We start from the raw sequence: 25,777 nt of genomic DNA, 5'->3' as shown, positions 1-25,777 counted from the left end.
TTGTGTGGCATTGAGTTATTGTTGCTGATCGCTCCGTGGCTCAGGGAACCGTACGCCATGCTCCCCATGTTGCAATGAAGATTCAACACTCAATTGGATAGAGTGGATGTGGAGAGGGTGTTTCCACTAGTGGGAGAGTCTAGGACCAGAGGGCCACAGCCTCAGAATTAAGTGACATCCTTTTAGGAAGGAGATGAGGAGGAATATTTTTAATCAGAGGGTGGTGAGTCTGTGGAATTCACTGCCACAGAAGGTTATGGAGGCCAAGTCAATGGATATTTTTAAGGCAGAGATAGATAGATTCTTGATTAGTACGGGTGTCAGGGGTTATGGGGAGAAGGCAGGAGAATGGGGTTAGGAGGGAGAGATAGATCAGGCATGATTGAATGGTGGAGTCGACTCGATGGGCCGAATGGCCTGATTCTGCTCCTGCCACATACGGACTTTTGAAGGAGAAGCAACGAACCAGATTCCATCAGCTCGTGTTTAAGTGATTTTTATTTTTGTACAAAACGGAATATACCAGTTATATGAATCAGATTACACAGAAATATCTCACTCAGCTACATACACTGTGGCACCTCTTCCCAAAAGTACTTCCAAGAACATTTATGCCGAGGAGTCCTGAACAAGCAGATGTCTCTAATTTCAGTATTCCCAAATGCTGTAGTTGATTATTAAACCGTTTTTTTTTTTAACTGGGCCATTTTCCAAGGTTTTTCCAACAGATTTTTCCCCAGCTGTTATCAGGCAACTGAACCGTCCTCTCACCAGCTAGAGAGCGGTCCTGATCTCCCCGCTACCTCATTGGAGACACTCAAACTATCTTTAATCAAACTTTATCTTGCACTAAACGTTAGTTAGATACGGCTCTTAAAGTTAGCGGAGTGAAGAGACATGGGGTGAAGGCAGGAACGGGGTACTGATTGTGGATGATCAGCCGTGATCTCATTGAATGGCGGTGCTGGCTCGAAGGGCCAAATGGCCTCCTCCTGCACCTACTGTCTATTGTCTATTATCCTGTATCTATGAACAGTAGACAGCTGGATTGTAATCATGTACAGTATTTTTGCTGACTGGTTAGCCCGCAACAAAAAGCCTTTCACTGTAGCTCGACACATGTGACAATAACAAGCAAAACTAAACTCTAAGGCTCTAATCTCTTGCGATTCGTATCCATGCGCAAGTGTGCTCTTAGCAACCCTTCTTCACCTGTAGACCTGGATACAGAGTTTAATCAGCCATTTTCCATCATGAGAGACCTCCAAGCAAAGTATGTGCTGGGATAATGGGGGGGCGTTTTGTGTCGACCTTCGGTGTAAACCAGCATCTGCAGTTCCTTCCTACACAAACCAAGCAGGCGTGGTGAGACCGACCAACACTCGAGTCTGCATTGTGTGAATTTATTCACTCAGCTGAGGGATATTTCAGTACAATTGAAAATTGTTTTTCCAGAAACAAGAAGAGATGCAACTAAAGTCAAGTTCGACAAAATTTTGAGACATCTTGAACTCCTGGTAAAGTTTTGAAATCCACTATTTTTGCTGGTACACAATTTCACCCAGACACCCGGCTGGCGAGGGTTACAGTACTGTGGCCCCTGAGAACGTTACAGGAAGGCTGTGGCTGGCAGTAAACATGTTCATTCACACTTGACTGTGCACGGGGGGGCGTCAGTGTCAGTGTGACCTGCTGGTTGTGTGTACCTGGGAGAGGGTCATAGAGTGATACAGTGTGGAAACAGGCCCTTCGGCCCACCTCGCCCATGCCGGCCAACAATGTCCCAGCTACCCTAGTCATAAAGTTTAATGCACCCCACAGGAAGAAACAGCAAATACGTTGCTCCATATAGCATGACAATGGGAAGGGATCGGAGACGTGCATCCTATGGTGTACATCACCCGTCTCCCTCCCCGAACAGTAACCGTCTCGTGTGCGTCGAGAACGGACTTTAAATCGTGAGGTTTATACAAAAAAAAAAACATCTCTCAGCACCATCGTGAGTTACAGAAAAATATGAAAATGATTCCTCTAAAATTACTTGTAGCATATTATCGATATATGTGGAGATTCGTCTCCTGGACCCGGCACCATGGGGGGTCCTCGCGCCCGTCCCCCTCGCCCGTCTCAGCAGGAGCCACAGCTCCTGACACACGACGAGGCCATCTGCCCGCACAGCCCGCTGTTGGCCATCACACCACACTTTGAGTAGTCTCGGCACAGGTCGGCTGCAAGGGGTTGGGGGAGGGGGGCACAGGTCGGCTGACAAGGGGTGGTAACTCCCAGGGGTGTGGGGTGGTGGAGTGGGGGTGGGGTGGTGGGGGTGGTGGGGGGTTGCTGGGTGGGTGTCGGAGGGATGTGGGGGGGGAAGAGAGAAGACATTAGACACTGCGTAACTCCCAGCAAGTTTAGTTGCACCTTCATAAATAAACCTGGGGGGACTGGGAGAGTTGCTGCCTCACAATGTCGGAGACCCGGGTTCCATCCTGACCAAGGGGCCGTTCTGTCCGTGACCTGTGTGGGTTTTCTCCGGGTGCTCCGGTTTCCTCCCACACTCCCACTCCAGGCTTGTAGGTTAAAGGGCTTGGTATCAAAAATATAAATTGTGTGTGTGTGTGTGTGTTAGTTAATGTGCGGGGATCGCTGGCTGGCTGGGACTCGGTGGGACAAAGGACCTGTTTCCACACTAAATTAACTTTGATTAGCACGGGTATCAGGGGCTATGGGGAGAAGGCAGGAGAATGGAGTTAGGAGGGAGAGATAGATTAGCCACGATTGAATGGCGGAGTGGACTTGATGGGCCGAATGGCCTCATTTTGCCCCTATCACTTAAGAATGTATAAAGTGTTTTAATGTTATAAGTGCCCTGATCCAGCACAGGGCGGGGGGGGGTCTCAGTGCAGGTGAGGATCAGGAGATAGACACAAAATGCTGGAGTAACTCAGCGGGACAGGCAGCATCTATGGAGTGAAGGAAATGGGCAACGTTTCGGGCCAAAACCCTCAGTCTGAAGAAGGGTTTCGGCCCGAAACGTTGCCTTTCCTCCTTCCCCGGAGAGAAGGAATGGCCGACTTTTTTCGGGTTGAGGAACGTGGCCCGTTCCTTCTCTCCAGAGACGTGGCCTCACCCGCTGAGTTACTCCAGCATTTTGTGCCGGCCTTCGATTTTACCAGCGTCCGCAGTTCTTTCTTGCACGCGATGATCAGACGACGCGGACTCACCTCTCAGTAGCTCTTCGTGAGCACAGATGGTGCGGATGCAAACTTCCTTGTTGACCACGTAGACTCTGCGGAGGCTGCAGTGCAGAGAGACACAGGGAGACATGAGCACAGAAACAGACCCAGGCGCCGGAGCAGAATTAGGCCATTCGGCCCATCGGCCCCACTCTCCCTCCTAACCCCATTCCCCTTCCATCTCCCCATTAACCCTCGAGCATAGAGTCTTCAGCCCCTGTCCCACTTAGGAAACCTGAACAAAAACCTCTGGAGACTTTGAGCCCCACCCAAGGTTTCCGTGCGGTTCCCGGAGGTTGCCGGAGGTTGCAGGTGGTTGCCGGAGGTTGCAGGTAGTGGAAGCACATAGGGAGACTGACAAAAACCTCCGGGAACCGCACAGAAACTTTGGGTGGGGCGCAAAGTCTCCAGAGGTTTCCGTTCAGGTTTCCTAAGTGGGACAGGGGCATTACAGTGTGGAAACAGGCCCTTCGGCCCACCCCAGCCAACGTGTCCCAGCTACACTCCTCCCACCTGCCTGCGTTTGGCCCATTTCCCTTTGAACCTGTGTCCAGTCTCAATAGACAATAGGTGCAGGAGTAGAGGCCATTTGGCCTTTCAAGCCAGCACCGCCATTCAATGTGAACATGGCTGATCATCCCCAATCAGTACCCCGTTCCTGCCTTCTCCCCATATTCCCTGACTACGCTATTTTTAAGAGCCCTATCTAGCTCTCTCTTGAGAACCTGCCTCCACCGCCTTCTGAGGCAGAGAATTCCACAGACTCATCACTCTCTGTGAGAAAAAGTGTTTCCTCGTCTCCGTTCTAAATGGCTTACTCCTTATTCTTAAACTGTGCGTGGCCCCTGGTTCTCTATTCCGCTCCCTGCCTCAACTGCCTCCTCCGGCAGCTCGTTCCATACACCCACCGCCCCTTGTGTGAAAAGGTTGCACCTCAGGTTCCTATTTTCCCCCATTCACATTAAACCTATGACCCATGTTAAAGACTTCTTAAATTTGTACGTGTTAGGGGTTGAATTAGGCCATTCAGTCCATCAATCATGACTGAATTATCTCTCCCTCCTAACCCCATTCTCCTGCCTTCTCCCCATAACCCCTGACACCCGTACTAATCATGAGATGAGGGTCGGTGATGGAGGTGGAATGTGCTCGGAGATACAGATAAAGCATCTTTGGAAAGCTAAATGTTGGCGGCCTGGTGTGCTTACATGGAAAATAGGTGCAGGAGGAGGCCATTCGGCCCTTCGAGCCAGCACCGCCATTCATTGTTATCATTGCTGATCGTCCCCTATCAATAACCCGTGCCTGCCTTCTCCCCATATCCCTTGACTCTACTAGCCTAAATGAAACGGGTCTTACCTGAAACAGGTGTGCTTACCTGTAAAAACAGAGGCTCTTGAGGCACTGCTTGCAGGGTCTGTGGACAGAATAGAGCCTGGTGCACGGGTACTGCTCCTCCCTGCAGTCTGACGGGCAGAATCAAACAGACGCATCATTGCAGGTTTAGTTTAGTTTAAGAGTGACACAAAATGCCGGCGTAACTTTGGCAGTCACGGTGGGGCAGCGGTAGAGTTGCTGCCGTACAGCGAATGCAGCGCCGGAGACCCGGGTTCGATCCCGACTACGGGCGCTGTCTGTACGGAGTTTGCACGTTCTCCCCGTGACCCGCGTGGGTTTTCCCCCGAGATCTTCGGTTTCCTCCCACACTCCAAAGACTTACAGGTTTGTAGGTTTATTGGCTTGTGGTAAATGTAAAAAATGTCCCTGGTGGGTGGAGGAGAGTGTTAATGTGCGGGGATCGCTGGTCGGCGTGGACTCGGTGGGCCGAAGGGGCCTGTTTCTGCTCTGTGTCTCGAAACTAAACTAAACTCAACTTGACAGGCAGTATTTCTGGAGAGAATGAATGGGTGACATTTCAGGACGAGACCCTTCTTCAGTTTAGTTTAGTTTAGATTATTGTCAGGTGTACCGAGGTACAGGAAGGAACTGCAGATGGTGGATTAAATCGAAGATAGACACAAAATGCTGGAGTAACTCAGCGGGACAGGCAGCAGCATCTCTGGAGAGAAGGAATGGGTGACGTTTTGGGTAGAGACTCTTCTGAAGAGGGAGCGGGAGGAGGTGGAGGGGGGGGCTGGTGAGGGGGAGGAAACCGCAGCGAGTCTAGTTTGGATTATTGTCACATGTACCAAGGCCATTTTGTTTGTTTGTTGGAGTTCCTTCGTGCTCTTGAAACATAGAAACATAGAAATTAGGTGCAGGAGTAGAGGCCATTCGGCCCTTCGAGCCTGCACCGCCATTCAATATGATCATGGCTGATCATCCAACTCAGTATCCCGTACCTGCCTTCTCTCCATACCCCTTGATCCCCTTAGCCACAAGGGCCACATCTAACTCCCTCTTAAATATAGCCAATGAACTGGCCTCAACTACCCTCTGTGGCTGAGAGTTCCAGAGATTCACCACTCTCTCTGTGTGAAAAAAGTTCTTCTCATCTCGGTTTTAAAGGATTTCCCCCTTATCCTTAAGCTGTGACCCCTTGTCCTGGACTTCCCTAACATCGGGAACAATCTTCCTGCATCTAGCCTGTCCAACCCCTTAAGAATTTTGTAAGTTTCTATAAGATCCCCTCTCAATCTCCTAAATTCCAGAGAGTATAAACCAAGTCTATCCAGTCTTTCTTCATAAGACAGTCCTGACATCCCAGGAATCAGTCTGGTGAACCGTCTCTAAACTCCCTCTATGGCAATAATGTCCTTCCTCAGATTTGGGAAATCTTGAGATCTCCAAACATCTGAAAACCAAATTTAAAAATGCACGCCAAACAGATGAGGTTGTAAGAACTCGTTGTAAAAAAACTCTTCTGCGATTACCGTGAGCGGCTGATCGCGCTGTTGGAGATTTTGTCCGTTTTGTTTAGATTTGAGGAAATGGACGTCGCAATTAAAAGTACATATTTCACAAATGATCCCTAATGGTTTCCAGAGACTGGGACAGTGCCAACGTTAAAACAAACAAAAGAACCCAGCGATCGCTCTCAAATAGTCCCTCCAAGAGCGAGCTAGACTTCACGGAGACCTAGCTAGTGTGGTTAATTTAACCCTTTGCTCACCTAAACCAGACCCTTATTGCACTTCAAGGGTAGACAAAAGTGCTGGAGAAACTCAGATTCAGATTCAGATTCAATTTTAATTGTCATTGTCAGTGTACAGTACAGAGACAACGAAATGCATTTATCATCTCCCTGGAAGAGCGACATAGCAAACGATTTGAATAAAATAATAATAAGTGTCTGGGGGGGGGGGGGGGGGTGGTGATTGGCAGTCACCGAGGTACGTTGTTGAGTAGAGTGACAGCCGCCGGAAAGAAGCTGTTCCTCGACCTGCAACGGAGAGACCTGTAGCGCCTCCCGGATGGTAGGAGGGTAAACAGTCCATGGTTGGGGTGAGAGCAGTCCTTGGCGATGCTGAGCGCCCTCCGCAGACAGCGCTTGCTTTGGACAGACTCAATGGAGGGGAGCGAGGAACCGATGATGCGTTGGGCAATGGAGAAACTCAGCGGGTGCAGCAGCATCTACGGAGCAAAGGAAATAGGCAACGTTTCGGGCCGAAACCCGGAAGGGTTTCGGCCCGAAACGTTGCCTATTTCCTATAGTGGAGATTGTTCAACTCTTTGCATGGAGCAAAGGAAATAGGCAAACTTTACCTATTTCCTTCGCTCCATAGATGCTGCTGCACCCGCTGAGTTTCTCCAGCATTTTTTTGTGACTCGAGTTCATTGTTTGGTTACATTAATAGAGACCGCTTGGACAATGGGTCAGGCAGCATCTGTGGATTTTTTTTTGGCGACTGCCGACACTCGTCAGGGTAGCAGCAGGTTGGTCAAAATTTTTCAACATGTTGAAAATCCAGCGGTGACCAGAAAAAGGTACGACTCTCTGGGCGACTACTCACGGCCAAACAGGCGTCACATGTCTCCAAATCTGAGGAAGGACATTATTGCCATAGAGGGAGTGCAGAGACGGTTCACCAGACTGATTCCTGGGATGTCAGGACTGTTTATGAAGAAAGACTGGATAGACTTGGTTTATACTCTCTAGAATTTAGGAGATTGAGGGGGGATCTTATAGAAACTTACAAAATTCTTAAGGGGTTGGACAGGCTAGATGCAGGAAGATTGTTCCCGATGTTAGGGAAGTCCAGGACAAGGGGTCACAGCTTAAGGATAAGGGGGAAATCCTTTAAAACCGAGATGAGAAGAACTTTTTTCACACAGAGAGTGGTGAATCTCTGGAACTCTCTGCCACAGAGGGTAGTTGAGGCCACAGTTCATTGGCTATATTTAAGAGGGAGTTAGATGTGGCCCTTGTGGCTAAGGGGATCAGAGGGTATGGAGAGAAGGCAGGTATGGGATACTGAGTTGGATGATCAGCCAAAAACTCAGCGGGTGCAGCAGCATCTATGGAGCGTAGGAAATAGGCAACGTTTCGTCCCGAAACCCTTCGGGTTTCGACCCGAAACGTTGCCTATTTCCGTTGGGTTTCGGCCCTATTTGTGGCCAGTTGAGGCCACAGTTCATTGGCTATATTTAAGAGGGAGTTAGATGTGGCCCTTGTGGCTAAGGGGATCAGGGGGTATGGAGAGAAGGCAGGTACGGGATACTGAGTTGGATGATCAGCCATGATCATATTGAATGGCGGTGCAGGCTCGAAGGGCCGAATGGCCTACTCCTGCACCTAATTTCTATGTTTCTATGTCGACGTGTCTGCGGATATGACAAGTACAAGCAGTCGCAGAAACAAATCGGGTAAGTGAGACAGGCCTTTTACCACTGGACATAGAATAAAAGTGACAACAGAAATCTGGGAATAGGGGGGGGGTTGCTAAATACAGCTGGGCGCGTTTATTAAGTTATAAAGACTGAAAGCTGGATTGAAGTTTAACTTTTGGAGCAGTTGAGGACTAAAAGTTTGGCCGGGCTGCATGGAGCAGTCCAAGGTCTCCCATGACATTAAAGATTACAATAAGCAGTAACTAGAGATCAGGGTAGCCAAGCCCTGTGGGACAGCAATCCAGGAGGCCTAGTGAGTAACAATGGAGTTACTTACCAAGAGGCCCAGGCTCCGTTGGTTCTGTCTCAAACTGTGTTTCTGTTAAGAAAATGAAAGAATAGCAATGAGCTGTGTCTGAGTGATCACCAACATCTGTTTAAACAGCACATTCCTAACCACCACGGTTTAGTTTGGTTTTAGAGATACAGCGCGGAAACAGGCCCTTCGGCCCACCGAGTCCGTGCCAACCAGCGACCCCCCCCGCACATTAACACTATTCTACACACACTACAATTATGCCGGGCCAATTAGCCCCTCCATGTTTTGCCACAACCTCTCCTTGTAGCTGTTACTCAAGCAAGAGGCACAGAAGTGTCAGAACACACGTGACAATAAACGCAACCAAACTAAACGTGGGCTCAGCGGTGGAGTTGCTGCCTTGCAGCGAACGCAGTGATGGAGATCCGGGTTCGATCCCGACTACGGGCGCTGTCTGTACGGAGTTTGCATGTTCTCCCCGCGACCTGCGTGGGTTTTCTCCGGGATCTGCGGTTTCCTCCCACACTCCAAAGACGTGCAGGTTTGTAGGTTAATTGGCTTGGCGTAAATGTAAAAATTGTCCCCAGTGTGTGTAGTGATCGCTGGTCGGCACAGACTCGGTGGGCCGAAGGGCCTGTTTCCGCGCTTGTATCTCGAAGCTAAATCTAAGCGCTGGAACCTGCACAGAGTTTGTGAAACTGCATTGACAATGGGAGCCTGTGTTTGTGCCCTGCATGGGGGGGTGGGGGGGGGATCTTTCATCAAGAGTTGCTCCGTGAACACACAGGGTCCACAGCTGTTGGCAGCCTTGCTGGAGCTGCATGTCCCACACACACTGATTGCTGTGTGTAATTCCCGCTCTCGTTAGCTCTGCTATTCCCGGGGGCCACGGCCGACTAGAGTGCAAGCAGCTGGGTAGTCACGGCCGTTAGCAGCGAGTGCGCTCTGTGAGGAGCAGCTGGTAGTAATCGGCAGTTGAGGGGCTGGTCGCTGCAGTCAGTCCCGGCCTGCCCCTCTCGTTCACTGTTGTGCCCTCTCCCCCCCCCCCTCCCCACTGCCCCTGGCCACTCCGCCCAACTCTCCTTACACGCTGGCACAGTGGCAGAGCTGCTGCCTCACAGCGCCCGAGTCCCAGGTTCGATCCTGACCACGGGTGCTTGTCTGTACGGAGTCTGGTCGTTCTCCCTGTGACCTGTGTGGGGTTTTTTTGACGGGATCTCTGGTTTCCTCCCACACTCCAAAGACGTACAGGTTGGTAGATTAATTGTCTTGGTATAAATGTGAATTGCGCTGTTCAGGTAGACACAAATGGGTAACGTTTCCGGGCGAGACCCTTCTTCAGTCCCGACCCGTAACGTTCCTTTCCTCTAGAGATTCTGCCTGACCCGCCAAGTTACTCCAGCACTTTGTGTTAGAGTCATAGAGTGCTACAATGTGGAAACAGGCCCTTTGCCCCAACTTGCCCACATCTTAAAGACAGCGGAGTCAGTGGATATGGGGAGAAGGCAGGATAGGGGTACTGATTGTGGATCACATTGGTGGTGCTGGCTCGAAGGGCCGAATGGCCTACTCCTGCACCTATTGTCTATTGTCTATAGTCCCTTGTGTGTGTAGGGCAGTGTTAGTGTACAGGGATCTCTGGTCGGCATGGACTAGGTGGGCCGAAGGGCCTGTTTCCATGCTCTGTCCCTAAACTAAACTTAAGTAAAGTAAATGAAACTCCCTATCTCTGTGTTGCCACACTATATGTAGAACACTTTAACAGCACGCTGTATTCCAAGTTCACATTGACTAATCTTACGAATGATGAACTTTTTAAAAAGTTTCATTTAGAGATACAGCGCGGAAACAGGCCCTTCGGCCCATCGAGTCCGTGCCGACCAGCGATCCCCGCTCACTAGCACCATCCTACACACACACACACACACACGAGGGACAATTTACATTTGTACCAAGCCTGCCAAATGAACTGCACGTCTTTGTAGTGTGGGAGGAAACCCACGCGGTCTCGAGGAGAACGTGCAAACTCCGCGCAGACAGCACCCCTAGACGGGGTGGAAGCCGGGTCTCTGGCGCTGCGTGGCAGCAACTCTACCGCTGCGCCGCCGTTATGTGGGACAAAGTACAGTATGAAGACTTACCTGTATAATCAAAGTCTGGGTTATAATCAGTCGGAGCTGCAGGAAAGAAAAAAACACACAATTAACATTGGCAAGTCGCACCATTACATCACCGGGTTTTTTTTTAAACTAAAAATAACTTTAATCAATTATTTACAAAAATGATATGTACAATAAATAAACCCACCTCCATGATACAAAGCAAAACAAATATTCTGAAATACTGCATATTATATAACTATTTCCCCATGCTTGTCAAAGATTCCACCTCGTTGGAATGTGTTTAATTTGTCTTTATTGTACATTATCTGCGTGCATTTGCGTTTAGAGGTTCATGTGATAGGAGTGGAATTAGGCCATTCGACCCATCAAGTCTACTCTCCCATTCAATCATGCCTGATCTATCTCTCCCTCCTAAACCCATTCTCCTGCCTTCTCCCCATTACCCCTGACACCCGTACAAATCAAGAATCTATCTAACTCTGCCTTAAACACACCGACTGACTTTGCCCCAAACAGCCTTCTGTAGCAAAGAATTCCATAGATTCACCACCCTCTGGCTAAAGAAATTCCTTCCCATCTCCTTCCTAATTCTGAGGCTGTGACGCCTGGTCCTAGACTCTCCCACTAGTGGAAGCATCCTCTCCACATCCACTTTTATCCTGGCCTTTCACTATTCGGAAAGTTTCAACGAGGTCCCCCCCTCTCATCCTTCTAAACTCCAGCGAGTACAAGCCCAGCGCCATCATACAATGACCCAACTCGTTCCATATAACCATATAATCATATAACAATTACAGCACGGAAACAGGCCATCTCGGCCCTACAAGTCCAAACAAATTTTTTTCCCCTTAGTCCCACCTGCCTGCACTCGTACCATTCCCTTCTCATCCATATGCCTATCCAATTTATTTTTAAATGATACCAATGAACCTGCCTCCACCACTTCCACTGGGAGCTCATTCCACACCGCCACCACTCTCTGCGTAAAGAAGTTCCCCCTCATATTACCCCTAAACTTCTGTCCCTTAATTCTGAAGTCATGTCCCTCTTGTTTGAATCTTCCCTATTCTCAAAGGGAAAAGCTTGTCCACATCAACTCTGTCTATCCCTCTCATCATTTTAAAGACCTCTATCAGGTCCCCCCTTAACCTTCTGCGCTCCAGAGAATAAAGACCTAACTTATTCAACCTATCTCTGTAACTTAGTTGTTGAAACCCAGGCAACATTCTAGTAAATCTCCTCTGTACTCTCTCTATTTTTTTCTGGGATCATTTTTCTGGGATCCTGGGATCATTCTCGTAAACCTCCTCCTCCTCGTCCGGGGCTTGTGAAACATCAGCGAGTCGGGATTCTATTGTTCTGTTGATGTTACACAAGACAGCTAAACGCTCTGGGCCGGACAGATTCTTACGTATCGGAGACTGTCCATATTGATCCTCAAAAGGTGGCTGTAAGGCGTACTGTTCAGGATACTGGCCCTGAAGCATCACTGCAAGACAAAGTGGGTGAGAGGTGAAGTTACACACAGATCGAACAGTACAACACTGAACACTGATGTATAGACAGTAACAGCTAGAAAACAACGGGAGGCTCTCGACACAAGGCCGTCTCCCATTCCTTCTGTCCAGAGATGTTGCCTGACCCGGTTTAGTTACTCCAGCGTTTAAGAAGGAACTGCAGATGCTGGAAAATCGAAGGTACACAAAAATGCTGGAGAAACTCAGCAGGTGCAGCAGCATCTATGTGGAGCGAAGGAAATAGGCAACGTTTCGGGCCGAAACCCGAAACGAAGGGTCCTTCGGCCCGAAACGTTGCCTATTTCCTATAGTGGAGATTGTTCAACTCTTTGCATGGAGCGAAGGAAATAGGCAACATTTCGGGCCAAAACCCTTCTTCAGACTGATGGGGGTGGCGGGGAGAAGAAAAGAAAAAGGAGGAGGAGGAGCCCGAGGGCTGAGGAAGGGGAGGAGACAGCAAAGAGAATTCAATGTTCATTTTTTGTTGTGGATCTCCCAATTTTGTTAGCCCTTGCTGTCTCCTCCCATCCCTCAGCCCGCGGTCTCCTCCTCCTCCTCCTTTCTCCTTTCTTCTCCCCGCCACCCCCCCATCCGTCTGAAGAAGGGTTTCGGCCCGAAACGTTGCCTATTTCCTTCGCTCCACATAGATGCTGCTGCACCCGCTGAGTTTCTCCAGCATTTTTGTGTACCATAGTTACTCCAGCATTTTGTTTGTCTCTCTTAGAAACATAGAAATTAGGTGCAGGAGTAGGCCATTCGGCCCTTCGAGCCTGCACCGCCATTCAATATGATCATGGCTGATCATCCAACTCAGTATCCTGTACCTGCCTTCTCTCCATACCCCCTGATCCCTTTAGCCACAAGGGCCACATCTAACTCCCTCTTAAATATAGCCAATGAACTGTGGCCTCAACTACCTTCTGCGGGAGAGAATTCCACAGATTCACCACTCTCTGTGTGAAAAATGTTTTCCTCATCTCGGTCCTAAAAGATTTCCTCCTTATCCTTAAACTGTGACCCCAAGTTCTGGACTTCCCCAACATCGGGAACAATCTTCCTGCATCTAGCCTGTCCAACCCCTTAAGAATTTTGTAAGTTTCTATCAGATCCCCCCCTCAATCTTCTAAATTCTAGCGAGTACAAGCCGAGTCTATCCAGTCTTTCTTCATACAAAACTTTCTCCTGCAAAAAAACAGGGGTGAAACGGTGGCACAACAGGGGTAGAGTCTTTGCCTTACAGCGCCAGAGACCCGGGTACGATCCCGACCAACGCACGGGTGGCCCGGTTTCCTCCCACGCCCCTAAGACGTGCGCGTTTGTAGGTCAATTGGCTTCGGTAACCGTTCCCCGTGTGTGGGACAGTGCTGGTGTACGGGGGGCGATCGCTGGTTGGCGCGGGCCGAAGGGACGGTATCCGCGCTGAATCCCCAATCTACACGAATGAGAACGCCTGCGATATCCAGTGGGTCAGGCGGGCGGTCTGGTCTCAACGTGAACCATCTAATGGTCTCACATCAACTCGGTCTTTCGTCCAGCCCTCCCACACAGAGGGGAGACAAAAGGTGCTGGAGAAACTCAGCGGGTGCAGCAGCATCTACGGAGCAAAGGAAATAGGCGACGTTTCGGGCCGAAACCCTGAAGGAAATAGGCGACGTTTCGGGCCAAAACATAGAAACATAGAAAATAGGTGCAGGAGTAGAGGCCATTCGGCCCTTCGAGCCTGCACCGCCATTCAATATGATCATGGCTGATCATCCAACTCAGTATCCTGTTCCTGCCTTCTCTCTATACCCCCTGATCCCTTTAGCCACAAGGGCCACATCTAACTCCCTCTTAAATATAGCCAATGAACTGTGTGGCCTCAACTACCTTCTGCAGCAGAGAATTCCAGAGATTAACCACTCTCTGTGTGAAAAAAGTTTTCCTCATCCATGTTCTCGGTCCTAAATGATTTCCCCCTTATCCTTAAACTGTGTGACTAAGGAAATAGGTAACGTTTCGGGTCGAAACCCTTCCGGGTTTCGGCCCGAAACGTTGCCTATTTCCATCGCTCCACGTCGATGCCTGCTGCACCCGCTGAGTTTCTCCAGCACCTTTTGTCTACCTTCGATTTTTCCAGCATCTGCACAGTTCCTTCTTAAACACCTCCCACAGAGGGAGCAGCAGGACCCCCCGTGGAGAGGGAATTGGAACGACAGCTCACACCACTTATCATGACTAACAGCCCAGAGATGGGACGCGGTTGCCAAGAAGTTTCGCCCCACGTAATGGAACTTCGACATAAATCGCCTGTCCCATCGCTGCACAAATGATTACACACAATTTACACAAAACACACGAAGGCCTCAGGCCTGCCAAAGCACAGCCACTGGCAATGGGACATCCATGTTGATGCAAGATGTAAATTGCTGGAGTAACTGAGCAGGACTGGCAGCATCTGCATCTACATGAGGGCAGGGAAGATTCAAACAAGAGGGCATGATTTGAGAATTAAGGGACAAAAGTTTAGGGGTAACATGAGGGGGAACTTGAAAGGGAGGGGGAGGGGGGTGGGGTAAGTGGAGAGAGTGGGGAGGGAAGGGTAGGGGGAGAGGTGGAAGAGGGACTGAGGGGTAGGGGGAAGGGGGCGGAGGGAGAAGGGGGTGGGGTAGAGAGGGAAGGGGGGGGGGGGGAGAGAGGGGGGGGGGTGAGGAGGAGGGGGAGATGGGGAGGGGGGGGAGGGAGGTGTGGGGGAGGGGGGGAGATGGGGTACCACCTCCAGTTTAATTGCCTTTTTGGAATATTTTGGAGGACCAAGAAATCAAGAACCAAGAAACTTCTTTCCTCAGAGAGTGGTAGCGGTGTGGAATGAGCTTCCAGTGGAAGTGGTGGAGGCAGGTTCGATTTTATCATTTAAAAATAAATTGGATAGGTACATGGACGGGAATGGAATGGAGGGTTGTGGTCTGAGTGCAGGTAGAAACATAGAAACATAGAAAATAGGTGCAGCAGTAGAGGCCATTCGGCCCTTCGAGCCTGCACCGCCATTCAATATGATCATGGCTGATCATCCAACTCAGTATCCTGTACCTGCCTTCTCTCCATATACCCCTAATCACTTTAGCCACAAGGGCCACATCTAACTCCCTCTTAAATATAGCCAATGAACTGTAGCCTCAACTACCTTCTGTGGCAGAGAATTCCACAGATTCACCACTCTCTCTGTGAAAAATGTTTTCCTCATCTCGGTCCTAAAAGATTTCCCCCTTATCCTTAAACTGTGACCCCTTGTTCTGGACTTCCCCAACATCGGGAACAATCTTCCTGCATCTGGCCTGTCCAACCCCTTAAGGTAGATGGGACTAGGTGAGAGTAAGTGTTCGGCACGGACTAGAAGGGCCGAGATGGCCTGTTTCCGTGCTGTAATTGTTATATGGTTATATTATATGGTTATATCTGTGGAGGGACATAGGCAGTCTACACTTCAGGTCGGGAGGGACCCTTCTTCAGACAGGTCCCCACCCAAAACATCGCCAATCCATTCCCTCCATTGATTCATAAATTCATAAGTTCTAGGAGCAGAATTAGGCCATTCGGCCCATCACGACTACTCCGTCATTCAATCATGGCTGATTTATCTTTCCCTCTCAACCCCATTCTCTTGCCTTCTCCCCGTAACCTCTGACACCTGCACTAATCAAGAATCGGTCAATCTCCACTTTAAAAATACCCAATGACTTGGCCTCCACAGCCGTCTGTGGCAAAGAATTCCGCAGATTCACCACCCTCTGGCTGAAGAAATTCTTCCTCATCTCCCTTCTAAAGGTACATCCTTTTATTCTGATCCCAGACTCTCCCACGAGTGGAAACATCCTCTCATCCACGCTATCTCGTAAGTTGTAATGAGGTCCCCCCTCATCTTTCTAAACTCCAGCGAGTAGAGGCCAAGATTCAAGATTCAAGAGAGTTTATTGTCATATGTCCCTGATAGGACAATGAAATTCTTGCTTTGCTTCAGCACAACAGGACATAGTAGGTATTGACTAGGCCTAGGCCATTCACACTAGTTCTATGCTATCCCACAATCGGATCCACTCCCCTACACACTAGGGGCAATTTCACAGAAGCCAATTAACCTACAAACCCGCACGTCTTTGGAATATGGGAGGAAACCGGAGCACCCGCAGAAAACACGCATGGTCACAGGGAGAACGTGTCAACTCCACACAGACAGCACCCATTGTCAGGATCGAACTTGGGTCTCTCCCGCTTAAAGGCAGCAACTCTACCGCTGAGCCACTGCGCCGTCTGTGGCAATGAATTCCACAGATTCACCACCCTCCGACTAAAGAAATCCCTCCTCATCTCCTTTCTAAAGGTCTGCCCTTTTATTCTGATCTCCATTTTTGCTACACGCCTACAACAGAAGCTTCTGTACCCGCAGCATCCCTGGAGAGAAGGAACGGGCGACATTAAGAGTCTGAAGATGGGTCTCGACCCGAAACATCACCCGTTCCTTCTCTCCAGGGATGCTGCCTGTCCCGCTGAGTCACTCCAGCACTTTTTGTGTGTGTCTTCGGTTTAAACCAGCACCTGCAGTTCCCTCCCGCACACTCTCCCCACTCACCGGGTAGACAGAGAAGCACAAGGCAGGCGGTTTTGCCGGCCATGTCTGCAGTCAAGATGTGGTTGTAGTTCCAGGCGGTCCGTCTGAGGGAAGAATGACAGCGGCATTAGTGGGTAATACCCGAGTGTTCACCAGCTGATCAGAGACCACACATCCCTGAGCACCCCCCCCCCCCCGCATGGAGCTCCCACACAACTCAAACCAGATATAAAACGTAGTTTTGTTTAGTGATACAGCGTGGAAACAGGCCCTTCAGCCCATCGAGTCTATGCCGACCTCATACTGAAGAAGGGTCTCGACCTGAAACCTCACCCATTCCTTCTCTCCAGAGAAGCTGCCTGTCACGCTGAGTTACTCCAGCTTTTAGTGTCTATCCTCGGTGTAAACCAGCATCTGCAGTTCCTTCCGACACATGAGAGAGAGGCCAATACATTTGGCAGGTACCTTTATGTGAGTAATGACTACCCCCTTCACTAGAGGATACATCCAACGCAAGACAATCACGGGTAGCATCAGAGCAGGTTGGCACGGTGGCACAGCGGTAGAGTTGCTGCCTTACAGCGCCAGGGACCCGGGTTCCAGGCTGACTATGTGTGCTTAGTTTAGTAGAGTTCAGAGTCCGCACTGACCAGCGACCCCCGCACAGTAACCTCAGTCTACACACACACACGAGGGACAACTTACAATTACACCAAACCAATTAACCTTCAAACCTGAACTTCTTTGGAGTGTGGGAGGAAACCGGAGCACACGGTAAAAACCCCCACGCAGGTCACGGGGAGAACGGACGAACTCCGTACAGACAGCACCCGTGGTCAGGATCGAACCCGGGTCTCTGGGGCTGTGAGGCAGCAGCACTACCAGCTGCGCCACCGTGTAACAATCCGCAAGTCCAGTAAAGTCCGATCAAAGATAGTCCGAGGGTCACCAATGAGGTAGATAGTAGGTCAGGACTGCTCTCTAGTTGTCGGTGGGATGGTTCAGTTTTCCCCCCAAAGGCCAAAGACGTCCAGGTTTGTGGGTTTAATTGACAATTGTAAATTGTCTCTCATGTGTGTGGTATAGAACTAGTATAGTCTTGTTTAGAGATTCAGCGCAGAAACAGGCTCTGCACCACCAGATCTGTACCAACCCTGTACATCAACACTATCTCACACACACACTAGGGATAATTTACACTTTTACCAATTACCCTACCAACCTGTACGTCTTTGGATAAACAATAGACAATAGGTGAAGGAGTGGAGGTCATTCGGCCCTTCGAGCCAGCACCGCCATTCAATGTGATCATGGCTGATCATCCCCCAATCAGTACCCCGTTCCTGCCTTCCCCCCATATCCCCTGACTCCACTATTATTAAGAGCCCTATCTAGTTCTCTCTTGAAAGCATCGAGAGAACCTGCCTCCACCGCCCTCTGTGAGGCAGAGAATTCCAGATTGTGGGAGCACACCAAAGTTGTCGGAGAAACCCCCACGCCGGTCACGGGGAGAACGTGCAAACTCCAGACAGACAGCACCCGTGGCCCGTGTATGTGGGATTGAGTCCTGTCTCCAGGCTGTGTCTCTAAACTAAACAAATCTAAACTAAGAATACAAACAACTTCAGTGCTGGAATCTTGTGTACACCATAACGTTCTGGAGTAACTAAACAATAGTTAAACAAACGTTCTGGAGTAACTAAACTGGAGCGGGGCCTGACACCACTGCCCCGCGCGGCTGGAATGGCCGCGGACTCTGCGAGCGCACACCGGGGGCTCTAACACCAAGACCCGGCTTTAATGGCCGCGGGACAATCGCCATCGCCAGCCAGGGGCTATGACTTTGACTCTGACATCGGGGGGGGGGGGAGAGTGCAGTGGAGAGATAAGTTTATTTGGCCTTCCATCACAGCTATGTGATGGATGTTTATGTTAAATGTAATTATTGTTGTGTCTGGGGTCTATTTGTATGTAATGTATGGCTGCAGAAACGGCATTTCGTTTGGACCTCCAGGGGTCCAAATGACAATTAAATTGACTCTGACTCTGACTCTGACAACAAACATTTGTGGACGACATGGATATGCAACATTTCAGGCTGGGACTCTGAATACTGAAGAAGGGTCTCGACACGAAACGTCACCTAGTCTTTTTTCCAGAGATGCTGCCCTAGTTACTTGTATCTGCCCGGTTTAAATCAGCATCTACAGTTTCTTGCTACACAACAGAGGATATATCTCTAAATCGCAATGATGGAGCAGAATTGTCGGCTAATGTGTCCCCCCTCCCCACACACCAGTTGCCCTTAGTGCTTGAGGCGACTAAGAAGAAGGGTCTCGACCCAAATCATTCTCTCCAGAACCATTCCTTGTCTCCAGAGATGCTGCCTGTCCCGCTGAGTTACTCCAGCATTTTGTGTCTGTCCGGTTTAAACCAGCATCTGCAGTTCCTTCCTACACATCTCTGGGGAACAAGAATAGGCAATGATTTGTCCGTCTTCCTGTCTGAAGACCATTCATCAGAGTTCAGGGTCCCAACACAAAACGTTGTAATCAGGCAACTGAACCATACGACCGCAACTGGAGAACTCTGATGAAGGGACCCAGACGGAAGACAGGTACATCTCTCTTAGTGCGAGGAGCTGTGGGTTTGGAAGTTGCTAGCTTTTGCTCCAGGATTCCAGGATCTGCAGTCTCTAGGGTAAACCGAAGATAGACGCAAAAAGCTGGAGTAACTCAGCGGGACAGGCAGCATCTCTGGAGAGAAGGAATGGGTGATGTTCGGGTCGAGATCCTTGCTCAGACTGGTTGGGGACAAGGGGAACAAAGAGATATAGACAGTGACGTGGAGACATAAAGAGCAATGTGTGAAAGATATGCAAAAACAGCAACAATGATCATTTTGCATATCTCTAACGAGGCTATTTTGCATATCTTTCATCCATTGTTCCTTATCTCTACGCATCATCGTCTTTATCTCTGAAAGGGTGGGGGAGGGGGGTAAGAGGGGAGTGGGGCGGAGAAGAAGGGGGGGGGAGAGGAGAGAGGGGGGGGGGGGGGAGGGGGGGGGGGGAGGGAGGGGGGGGGGGGGGGGGGGGGGGAGGGGGGGGGGGGGGGGGTGGGGGGGGGGAGGGGGAGAGGGGGGGGGAGGGCGGGGGGTGGGGGGGGGGAGGGAGAGGGGGGGAGAGGGAGGGAGGAGGGGGGGGGAGAGAGAGGGGGGGGGGGGGGGGAGAGGGGAGGGAGGAGGGGGTGAGGGGGGGGGGGGGGGGGGGAGAGGAGGGGGAGGGGGGAGAGGGGTGGGGGGAGTGGGGGAAAGAGAGGAGGGGGGAGGGGGGGGGGGGAGGAGGGGGGAGGGGGGGGGGGGAGAGGGGAAGAGGCGGGTGGGGGGGAGGAGGTGAGGGATAAGTAGTGGATGTGTCTCTCTCCCCCTTTGTCAGGGCTACGGGCTAAGCCATTAGTGACAATTCCTCAGGAAATTTTGTTTTCAAAACAATTAATTAAAACAAAGCTGCAAATCGGAAGCTAAGGAAACCAATATTCATGTCTAAAATACTATCTATTGTAATCATTTTATAACTGGCATTGCTGTAGTGCTGGGATTGTGGATAACGGTCCCAAAGCACTCCAGCAGTCTGATGCAAAGATCTTATAGCAAAGATCTGCTATAAGATCTTTGGTCTGATGAAGGGTCTCGGCCCACAAGGTCACCCACTCCTTCTCTCCAGAGATGCTGCCTGTCCCGCTGAGTTACTGCAGCATTTTGTGTCTGTCTTCAATGGAGTTGTCTCTGCCTGAGATCTGGCTCCATTTTAGCAGATTTGCCCAGTCTGCAGCATTGACTCTCTCTCTCTCACACACCACAAATACATCTGGATACAATTAGTGGCACCTCACACACACACACACACCTCCCCCAACCAACTTCCCCATCCAAAGACCTCACAGCTCAGCAGAACAAAGAGCTGCTTCACTTCTGAGGAACCTCTCCTGGAAAAACAGTTAACTTTTTCTATTTTCTTTGCATATATGAACAGATAAAGAAAAGAGTTAGACGCCACTACCCTCTCAAGACGAGACAGCTCGTATTTATTTTTCTCTCCCCTTGTTCTCTCTCCTGAATGATTAACCATGTGCATCAAGCCCTCAATGTAAGTTGGTAACAGCGATAACTCAAGGGGCACTGCTTGCCTGCAACCCAAGATTCAGATAATCATCACTCTAAACGAGCCCAATATAAAAGGCTTCACCCCCACACCCCAACTTTACATCAGCCCTTGCTTTGCTCAGCTTACGTTAAATTAAACCGGGGGATTAAAGGTTCAGAAGCAGATCCGAAAGACAAGTTTTGGCTGAGGTTAGGGCTTGGAAGTGAATTGAATAACGCAGGTAAAAGAGACGGAGAAGAGGTGAGAAGAGAGGAGAGGAGAGAGGATGGGAGTGGAGAGGAAAGGGAGAAGAGAAGAGATGAGTGGAGAGGAGTGGAGAAGAGAGGAGAGGGAGAGGGAGTGGAGAGGAGTGGAGAGGAGAAGGAGAGGAGTGGAGAGGAGAGGAGTGGAGTGGAGAGGAGTGGAGAAGAGAGGAGAGGGAGAGGAGTGGAGTGGAGAGGAGTGGAGTGGAGAGGAGTGGAGAAGAGAAGAGAGGGAGAGGAGTGGAGAGATGAGTGTTTAGGGGGGAGCAGGTAGACCTGTGCACCCTGATACTGTTGCCCAGTGCATGCCGAACTTGTCCTTACCAGATCCTCCCGTGTAATTCTCAGAGTGAGTCTGACTGAAACACTCTCCAGATGGCACAGCGGCTTCAGCCCAGATGCTGGACTCCACTGGGTCTTAAAGACCCGATGCTCTGCAGCAAGACCAGCCCCAGAAACACATGCAGCTCCCGCCCCCTCCCCTGACCTCAGTCTGAAGAAGGGTCTCGACCCATTCCTTCTCCCCAGAGACGTTGCCTGGCCCGATCAGTTACTCCAGCATTTAGTGTCCATCTATAATTTAGTTTAGTTTGGTTTAGAGATGTACAGTATTTATATTTTTACAAAAAAAAAAATGAAAAGCAAAAAGGGGAAGACATTTGGATTGAATCAGGAGCCCCTTGTGAGCAGTTTGTGCCCCTTTGAAAATCTGGGGCTAGCAACAACACAATGGGCCGAATGGCCTCTTTGTCATTCAAATCCTCACAAAATGTGTGAGATGACAGGGTGAAAGTGCTTGGTCACTAGGGTGGGGGTGGGGGGGGGGGGGGCACAAGGTCCAGGCTTAGTTTTCTTTAGCCACTAGAGGGTGGGCAAACTCCCTGAAAAGCAGGCGGCTGTATCTTTTAAGGCGCATTAGTTTAGTTTAGTACAGTTTAGTTTAGTTTAGAGATACAGCGCGGAAACAGGACCTTCGTACAGACAGCGCCTGTAGTCAGGATCGAGCCCGGGTCTCTGGCGCTGTAAGGCAGCAACTCTACCGCTGCGCCCGTGGCCTCATTCCGCGCTGTATCTCCAAACTAAATTAAAACTGAACTAAAAGGTAGAGAACAAAGACCAGAGCCGGCACCGATGACCAACGAGCCCACAATGGTCCATTGTTGGCTGTGGAGGAGGTGATAACATAGAAACATAGAAACATAGAAATTAGGTGCAGGAGTAGGCCATTCGGCCCTTCGAGCCTGCACTGCCATTCAATATGATCATGGCTGATCATCCAACTCAGTATCCCGTACCTGCCTCCTCTCCATACCCCCTGATCCCCTTAGCCACAAGGGCCACATCTAACTCCCTCTTAAATATAGCCAATGAACTGGCCTCGACTACCCTCTGTGGCAGAGAGTTCCAGAGATTCACCACTCTCTGTGTGAAAAAAAAATAACGGGGGGTTACGAACAGTATAACTAGCAGGACGACAACCAATCTCTTCACAGCCCTTTTGTTCCCCTTCATTCCCCAGTGGCTCCTGTTGGTGTGTGTGAGGAGGAATATGATGGGCTTGATACATCAATGCAACAGTCAGTACTTCTGCAAGGTGGAGTCTGATGACAGTGTACAGTCTACAGGTCCCGTGATAATAGTTGCCTGAGCTGCTCCCTCTGTTTCCAAAGACCCTTATTTCTTGAAGCCTTCTATTCCCGACTACTTCACGTGGTTGAATAATGTGGAGTCTAAAACCCCTGTCCCACGGTACGAGTTCATTCCAAGAGTTTTCCTGAGTTTGCCCTGATTCGAACTCGGAGATTTACGGTAATGGCCACTCGTCGGTACTCTGGGCTCTCGTGGACATTTTTCATCATGTTGAAAAATCTTCACGAGTCTTCCCGTGCTTACCTGCCGTCAGCGAGTCTTCCCGAGTACCTGCCGTTAGCGATAAGAGACGTCCCTGAGCTCCGACGTACCCGCTACGTTCATTCTCCGTGCTTACCATGAGTTTGATTTTTTTTTAAACTCGGGAGAGCTCTTGGAATGAACTTGTACTGTGGGACAGGGCTATAACTTGTGTTTTCTTCTTGTTGTGAGAAAGATTGTTTGCGTGAAGCTGGTAATCAGAGCAAGACGATACACGAGTGCGAGATAGGAACAGAGACGGCTTGTATTCACTGGAATTTAGAAGGATGAGTGGGGATCTTATAGAAACATATACAATCCTTAAGGGATTGGACAGGTTAGATGTTAGATTCCTGAGTTTCCCCTGATTCAAACTCGGAGAATTACAGTAATAGCCGCTCATAGGTACTCGGGGCTCTCATGGAAATTTTTTAACATGTTGAAAAATCTTCACGAGTCTCACGAGCTTACCGCGTTTCCCGAGTACCTGCCGTTAGCGTAACGAGCTGCTAAGAGATGTCCCGAGCTCCGACGTACCCGCTACGTACATTCTAAGTACTTACCACGAGTTTGATTTTTTTTTAAACTCGGGAGAGCTCTTGAATTAGCTCATACAGTGGGACAGCCCCTTAACTCAGTGGGTCAGGCGGCATCTGTGGAGAAAATGAATAGATGACGTTTCGGGCCAAGACCCTTCTTCAGACGCTGATTCCAGCTGCTGAGAAAGTTGAAATTTTTTCCACAGTTCTTGTTTTATATGCGTTTTTTCTATTCTGAATAAAGTTTATTTTGATTTTTTAAAAACATTGCTGAAACGGATTGCCTGGTCATTTATCAGGCTGCTGATTGCGTGACCTTGCTGTGTCGAACGCGCTGAAGTGTCTCTTTGGGAAGACACTACATTTCAAAAGAGAAATGCTTTCAGACATTCTGACACTGTAAACGTTGTAATGATATAGAAAGCCATGTGGACGGTGCTCTCTCAAGGTGACGACATGGGTCTGAGGGGTGTGTTGGAAGTAACTGCAGATGCTGGTCTAAACCAGAGATAGACACAAAATATGCTGGAGTAACTCAGCAGGACAGGCAGCATCTCCGGTGAGAAGGAATGGGTGATGTTTCGGGTCGAGACCCTTCTACAGACTGACGTCAAACCTTCCCTCCCATTCCCATATTGACCTTTCTGTTCTGGGCCTCCTCTATTGTCCGAGTGGTCCCAGCTCAAATTGGAGGAGCAGCACCTCATATTTTGCTTGGGCAGCTAACATCCCAGCGATATGAACAATGCCTTCTTTAACTTCAAGTACCCCTTCCTTTCCCTCTCTCTCCATCCCTCCCCCTTCCCAGCTTTCTGACCAGTCTTACTGTCTCCGACTACATTTTATCTCTGTTTGCTTTGTTGTTACTTCTACCAGCTAGCAATGATCTATTCCTTGATCTCCATTCCCTTTGCCCTGTTTTCACACCTTCGCACTTCCTTATCTATCTCCCCCCCCCCCACCCCCGACTTCAGTTTGAAGATGGGTTATGACCTGAAATGTCACCCATACCTTCTATCCAGGGATGCTGCCTGGCCTGCTGAGTTACTCCAGCATTTTGTGTCTGTCTCTGGTTTAGACATGGGTGAGGCCGCATTTGGAGTATTGTGTTCAATTCTGGGCACAATATAGGAAAGATGTTGTCAAGTTGGAAAGGGTACACAGAGGATTTATGAGGATGTTGCCAAGGCTCAAGGGTCTGAGCTATAGGGAGAGGTTGAGTAGGCTATTGAGTAGTTTCTAGGCCTTGGAGCGCAGGAGGATGAGGGGTGATCTTATGGAGCTTTACAAAAACATGAGAGGAATATTGTTCCCGATGTTGGGGAAGTCCAGGACAAAGGGTCCCAGCTTAAGCATAAGGGGGAAATCCTTTGAGACCGAGATGAGAAAAACATTTTTCACACAGAGAGTGGTGAATCTCTGGAACTCTCTGCCACAGTAACTTTTTTTACACAAAGGGTGGTTGGTGTATGGAACGAGCTGCCAGGGGAGGTAGTCGAGGCAGGGACTATCGCAACGTTTAAGAAACAATTAGGAAATGCAGATGATGGTTTCCAATGAAAACAGACACAAAATGTTGGAGTAACTCAGCGGGTCAGGCAGTAGCTCTGGAGAAAAGGAATAGGTGCCGTTTTGGGACACGTGGATATGATAGGTTTATAGGGATATGGGCCAAACGCAGGCAGGTGGGACTAGTGTAGATGGGACATGTTGGTCGGTGTGGGCAAGTTGGGTTGAGTGGCGTTTCCACGCTGTATCACTCTGTGAGGAACATTATTGCAACCAAAGATCCTATTTGCTATAGGATCTTTGATTGCAACATCACCACAGATGTGCACATGCGCGGTGGCTTGGGCGGGGAGAGGAGGGGAGGGGGGAGCAGCGCGATGACGTATCACGCAGACAAGCGAGGAGGGCGGAGAGCGGGCGAGTTGATGTGGCACGCGGGTGGTCGCGATACGACGGGCCGGCGGGAGGGATGACGCGGCACGTAGGGCGGGCTGTCCGGTGGGAGGGATGACGTGGTTCGCAGGGCGGGCTGTCGAGGAGGGCGGGATGACGCGGTACGCAGGGCGAGGAGGGCGGAGAGCGGCGGGCGGGATTACGTAATACGCAAGGCGGGCTGTCGAGGAGGGCGGGATGCCGCGGTACGCAGGGCGAAGAGGGCGGCAGCGGCGGGCGGGATGACGCGCACGCACGCAGGGCGAGGAGGGCGGAGAGCTGCAGGGCGGGATTACGCGACACGCTGGGCGGGCTGTCGAGGAGGGCGGGATGACGCGGTACGCAGGGCGAGATGACGCGGTACGCAGGGCGAGGAGGGCGGACAGCGGCGGGCGGGATGACGCGGCACGCAGGGCGGCGCTGTCGAGGAGGGCGGAGAGCGGCTGGCGGGAG

At 50.1% G+C, this 25,777-nt stretch overlaps 1 protein-coding gene across 1 annotated transcript; it reads right to left on the bottom strand.

The window, feature by feature from the left end:
• Positions 1-480: 480 nt before the first annotated feature.
• mfap2 (microfibril associated protein 2) lies at positions 481-21,430 on the bottom strand. The gene is made up of 8 exons (XM_055659120.1): positions 21,279-21,430; positions 16,569-16,651; positions 11,857-11,934; positions 10,464-10,499; positions 8,341-8,382; positions 4,612-4,699; positions 3,222-3,295; positions 481-2,228 (listed from the first exon to the last, which is right to left on the bottom strand). The coding sequence occupies exons 2-8, from the start codon at positions 16,609-16,611 to the stop codon at positions 2,128-2,130; spliced, it is 462 nt and encodes a 153-aa protein (XP_055515095.1). The 5' UTR covers positions 16,612-16,651; positions 21,279-21,430; the 3' UTR covers positions 481-2,127.
• Positions 21,431-25,777: the final 4,347 nt, after the last annotated feature.

The sequence above is a fragment of the Leucoraja erinacea genome, chromosome 30 (assembly GCF_028641065.1).
Source record: "Leucoraja erinacea ecotype New England chromosome 30, Leri_hhj_1, whole genome shotgun sequence".
Classification (NCBI taxonomy): Eukaryota; Metazoa; Chordata; class Chondrichthyes; order Rajiformes; family Rajidae; genus Leucoraja; species Leucoraja erinaceus.
Note: the sequence above shows the minus strand (reverse complement) of the source record. Positions and strands in the feature narration are given on the sequence as shown.

What these genes read in the sequence shown, in the direction of transcription:
- mfap2 (XM_055659120.1), bottom strand. Translation starts at nt 16,611, where the DNA reads ATGGCCGGCAAAACCGCCTGCCTTGTGCTTCTCTGTCTACCCG. An exon ending in ATATGGACAGTCTCCGATAC is followed by an intron (nt 10,500 to 11,856) that starts GTAAGAATCTGT and finishes TCTTTCCTGCAG; the next exon opens with CTCCGACTGATTATAACCCA. An exon ending in AAGAGCCTCTGTTTTTACAG is followed by an intron (nt 3,296 to 4,611) that starts GTAAGCACACCT and finishes TCTGCACTGCAG; the next exon opens with CCTCCGCAGAGTCTACGTGG.